This window comes from Adiantum capillus-veneris, chromosome 4 (assembly GCF_014529385.1).
Source record: "Adiantum capillus-veneris isolate H3 chromosome 4, ASM1452938v2, whole genome shotgun sequence".
Lineage (NCBI taxonomy): Eukaryota > Viridiplantae > Streptophyta > Polypodiopsida > Polypodiales > Pteridaceae > Adiantum > Adiantum capillus-veneris.
The window spans coordinates 70,411,774-70,416,447 of record NC_140934.1 but is presented as its reverse complement, the minus strand read 5'-3'; the positions used below and the strand labels follow the sequence as shown (position 1 = coordinate 70,416,447).

General features: G+C 41.6%; 1 protein-coding gene across 3 annotated transcripts; it reads right to left on the bottom strand.

Annotated features, from left to right (window-relative positions):
- Positions 1–1,499: 1,499 nt before the first annotated feature.
- LOC147459380 (heavy metal-associated isoprenylated plant protein 28-like) lies at positions 1,500–3,544 on the bottom strand. Of its 3 annotated transcripts, none has more exons than XM_086509819.1 (3): positions 3,082–3,544; positions 2,783–2,870; positions 1,500–2,022 (listed from the first exon to the last, which is right to left on the bottom strand). In XM_086509819.1, exons 1-3 carry the CDS (start codon positions 3,085–3,087, stop codon positions 1,673–1,675), a joined length of 444 nt encoding a protein of 147 aa, XP_086365945.1. In that variant the 5' UTR covers positions 3,088–3,544; the 3' UTR covers positions 1,500–1,672. The 3 variants fall into 3 exon arrangements, with proteins under 3 accessions (XP_086365945.1, XP_086365946.1, XP_086365943.1); XM_086509820.1 differs by having other exon boundaries at positions 2,783–2,913; positions 3,082–3,542; XM_086509817.1 differs by having other exon boundaries at positions 2,783–2,873; positions 3,082–3,540.
- Positions 3,545–4,674: the final 1,130 nt, after the last annotated feature.

Sequence of the window (4,674 nt, the reverse complement as noted above, 5' to 3'; positions counted from 1 at the left end):
TCTCTACTTTTAAGGATAAGTCTCCATAATATTATTACATCGTGTGGTTTTTTTTTTGACATGTTATAGTAGATCTTATCATGCAGCAAAACATTGGTAATAATGATACATACTATTAGTGGTGAAAACTCAAAAGAAGCATGCATTAGATAGATTGAACCAGATAGTTTAATGATTGCTCTAAATTTAGAATGTTAAAAGTTTTTGATTTCGTGCCCTCCCAGGGAAGGAGGGAGAACTCTGTACATGTCCATGCACTTACAACTAAAACTTTTTAATATGTTTTTAGGTTCATTTAGCCATGATAGCCTCAAGTCATAACATGTTCTACTAAACTCCACCACTTGGTCTACAACCTAACTCTATGGAGAGCACATATCTTGACATTCGGCTAAGTTTATATGAAATGCGAACTTGGCTAGTTTGCTAGTCTATCTATATCTATCTATACTATTATAATGGGGGAAGGGATTTTGGCCTCCTCCCCAAGACACGTGTCAACTCCTCCTTGAAGCGGCAGTGTGGCTTGCAACCTCTGACGAACACAGGGAACTGAGTGCGTGTGCGAGGCCGCCAGCCACACTAGTAGTTACTAATATAGCTTCTGAAGTTTAATCACCTAGAGGTTTGATGGCTTGATGTGGCTTAGGCCGCGTTCAGACTGTTGTTTGAGAACACACACAACAGGCAGAACTTTGTTGTCGCACTCCATTCACACTGCATAGAGCCAACAGACAGAAAAAGCTGATGCCTTGATAATCTACAGGTGCTGCCAGCAGCTGAACGTCTTCTGTGCTGAAAAGTAGAGTTTCATAGGGGGTAGTGCCGCCCGCATTGTTGGTGGGCCTAGAAAATGAAACTTCCCTGTTCAGCAAATTGCAAGAAGCAATCTTAAGCATCATGGCCTCCACAATCCTTTGCCGTGTGCAGTTTGAACCCTCCATTAATCACCATGCCTTCACTTGTTCATTGGGAATCCTAGAATGACTTATGTGTCGCTGCTTAGTGCTTGTGATAGAATTAATGCTCAAATTCCTATGGTTTTAATTTAACTTTTACATTATCCAAGAGCCATAATGATGTAATCCCTAGGTATAGGGTTCAAGGTTTAGAGGCTACTACATTATCCAAGAGCCATAATGATGTAATCCCTAGGTATAGGGTTCAAGGTTGAGGCTACATTTGGTAGGTGTTACCCACTTCCCCGTTGAGAAAGCTATTCCCACGGTATGGGTCGTTGTGGGTGTGAAGGGCATTTTGTATTGATATACAAGATAATTAACATGAGTCCTTACTAGTGCTCAAAAGAACCCTAAGTTTTAGTGTAATCCCACTTACAAATTATGTACTTACCTCAAAACTTTAAATTTGAAGGTAAGAGAACCTACTCGTGTTTACACAAGAATCGTTGATCTCATGTGTTCCCTAAATTCCTGCATTTTCCTTGAAATATTAAGACGTACAACGGATCATAAAATGTTTTCATTGGAAAAAAAGTAAATACATGTAGATGACTGGTAAATTCAAAATCTAGAGAAAAGTATAAAGTATCTTACAAAAAGTTATGTGTCAAGAAAATGTGACCAAGAGGTTGCTACAATTTTGAGCCATACTTGGCAAGCTCATTGTTAGCTTGTTAGTATATTCGCCTATGATATGTATGTGTGTATAGTCACATTATATGACAAGCATTTGGGTTATCATCGCTAAACATGGATGCATCATAGGAAGTTCCTGAGAAATCCTCATCCTCGTCGCTCATATAGTCCCGGTGATACGTGCTTGGCGTGTAGTAATGGGATGTTCCAATGTTATTGAATCCATGTCTGTAATAGTTGTAAGTTTTTTGGAATGCTGAAGGGGTGTGGACATAATCCAAGAAATAATTCTCTTCTTGAGTTGGGTTCCAAAACTCTGCCGCCTTTCCGGTCTTTCTAACACGCCTCAATACTTTCATTTGGTCCACATAACCGGTTACTGTCACCTTTTGTTGCTCGAAGTCCACTTCCACATTTTCTACTCCTGCAAGCGTTGAATGACTTCAAATGATCAGCTTAATTAAAAGCTAGTCCCGAATAGGTAAAAACTCAAGAGACCATTCAATTAGGTTACTATAAGTTGAAGAAAAACACTAAAAAGAGGTGAATAGCAGATTATCAATAGCTTTGGTACAAAAATATTGAGTTCGAAAGATTTCCATGGATATTCATGCACAGTTCTTGTTTGCAAAGAAACTGCAGTTTGAATGTTGTTCGATTTCTATTTTTGCAATCACCGACTGTACCATGCCCGCAAAGCTCTAGTCATGCTTAACATGCTATATTCCCTCTGGAAAGCATTAAGTTTTTTTATAGGGGACTGAGTTTGACATTCTTCAATCAAAGTTTTTTCTGTAAGAGTGATTTAGTGATGATGCTTAGAATTATTAGAAAAGATCAGAATGGTTAATGCGAGGGGAGTTTTCACAACATAATTACAGGCCATCTCAAAGTTCTGTATAGTTTCGATGAATGTAATAGACCTCTTCTCCAAACATGCATCATGACCCCTCGGTTAAAATGTAGACATTAAAAGATTGAACCCTCTTTTTTTGATGAATTAACAGATTTTAAAGATCTTAAACAACAAGTCCTGTTGAACTCATGTGGTATATTACCATGCCTATTTTGGCATAGTAGTAACAAATTAACTTAAAACTGGTGCATGCGTGACCACATCCTAACTTGATGCAACTAGAATATGTGTAGAATTTAAGAGGCCCTTATATGTCGCAATGGCTTACCTTTAAGTTTGAAGAGGGCTTTGCGAATGGTGCGCTCACAACCTCGACAGTCCATGCGAACTAGCAATTCCACCTGCATGTTCGACTGCTGCTGCAATACAATAAGCAGCCAACGGAAGAGCAAATTGAGCCTACACAAAAATTAGTGATGCAAGATGACGATTTGAAAGGGTCCCTCTCTCTCTCTCACTCACACACACACACACACACACACACACTCACTCTACACAGCCCATCAAATCTAAAGTAAGAATTAAATGCTTTGAGCAGGCATCAGCTACATTGCAAGAATGGCGTACCTGCATGCTACAGACGGGTAATTGCAAGTTTTTGCGGCTTGAATGTGGAAACTCTCTCTTTCTTTCTCTCAAAATATCCTGCTGCGCAGCTGTGAAGTGTGTAGTGTGGTTGAATATGCATGTATGCCATTTTGCATGGGTCTTTTATAGATGCAGATATCCCTAGGAGGAGGAGGAGGAGCCGTCCACTTTCGTGACTTGAGATGAGAGCAGGGCCTAATTTCTCGAAGGGAGCGAAGACCAGTAGTTGCGTGCCACAACCACAACCTAACTTCGGAGAGTGGGCACACCTTTCCGACCGTCTGTCTGTCCAACTGTAGCGCGCCACGCCTTCCTGTGTTTGCTCCCGAAGCCCCGCATGTCCGCCGCTCACATGCAGCTGCCGTACTGGCAAGTTCGTGGAAGCAAAGGAGACAGTACTCTGTCTAGACATGATGAAACAGAGAGAGAGAGAGTGGCAGTAGCCAACTGCAGGCAGTGCTGCCGCGGTAAACATAGAGAGAGAGAGAGAGAGAGAGAGAGAGAGAGAGAGAGAGAATTGGGTTTTTTTTTGGGGGGGGTTTGGGGGTGGGGCGCGGGCCTGGAAGTGACACAGGCAGGTGTGACAACGTCAAAATTGGCAACATTTTTGGAACCTCGAGCAAACTTGGATCTGTACATTTGAATTTTGGTGCCTTGAATTCTAAATTTCCCAAATTTACATTATTTGATATTTACAACACAAGCCGATTCCAATATACTTAAAACAAGCCCACGGGTGAAGTTGTTAGGGACTCCCAAGGGTGAAGTCCCCAAGTTCATGGTGTGGAGTGTCAAGCGGTGCTAACAGATTGACTTACTTTTTCATGTGAGTTTACGAATTTGCCCCAAGTGCATGGAGCAACTCTAGTCTCTTGTGCTACCCTCCCGACACACTTCTACGAATCTAAACTAACATAGTATGGCAGAAGGGGTAGCCCTTTACACGTGTCAAAATCTGCAACATGAAGGTTGAACTTCAAAATTCAGAGAAGCTCCTGTGCACGCGATAAAGAGAGAGAGAGAGAGAGAGAGAGAGAGAGAGAGAGGGAGGGAGGTCGCCGAAGGCGGCTGGCCGTACTAGTGAGATATAGATTTTGGGGGGGCGCTCATCTATATATGATAGGAGGGGACCCTTCGATGATGGGGTCACGTCACGAAGACCATGATGACATGGTTTGAATAACTTTGAAATGCAGATCTACTCCACAAGTAGAGCTCATGCGATGCGAAGTGGAAAGATCAGCTATGTTGTGAGTCACAAGTTCAAGTTGAATGAGTGCATAGTGGGTTACTCGTTTTTTTCCTTTTTTTCATTCTGCCATCTCCATGAGATCTATCCAAGGGCCACTCCTCCGAGAATCCTTCTCATGTCATATATAGATGATGGAAGATGGCGAGAATTTTTGGCCTATGAAAAAGGTGGCCAAAGGACAAATTCAAGAGCGACGAGCCTTAGGGTTACCTAGCCATTTCATGATAGTGTAAATTAATTTGGATGGAGCACAATCTTTGATTGTTGTATGACATAGGAACACTCCATAGAAAGAGAATTTATCATAGTGAAGAACTAAA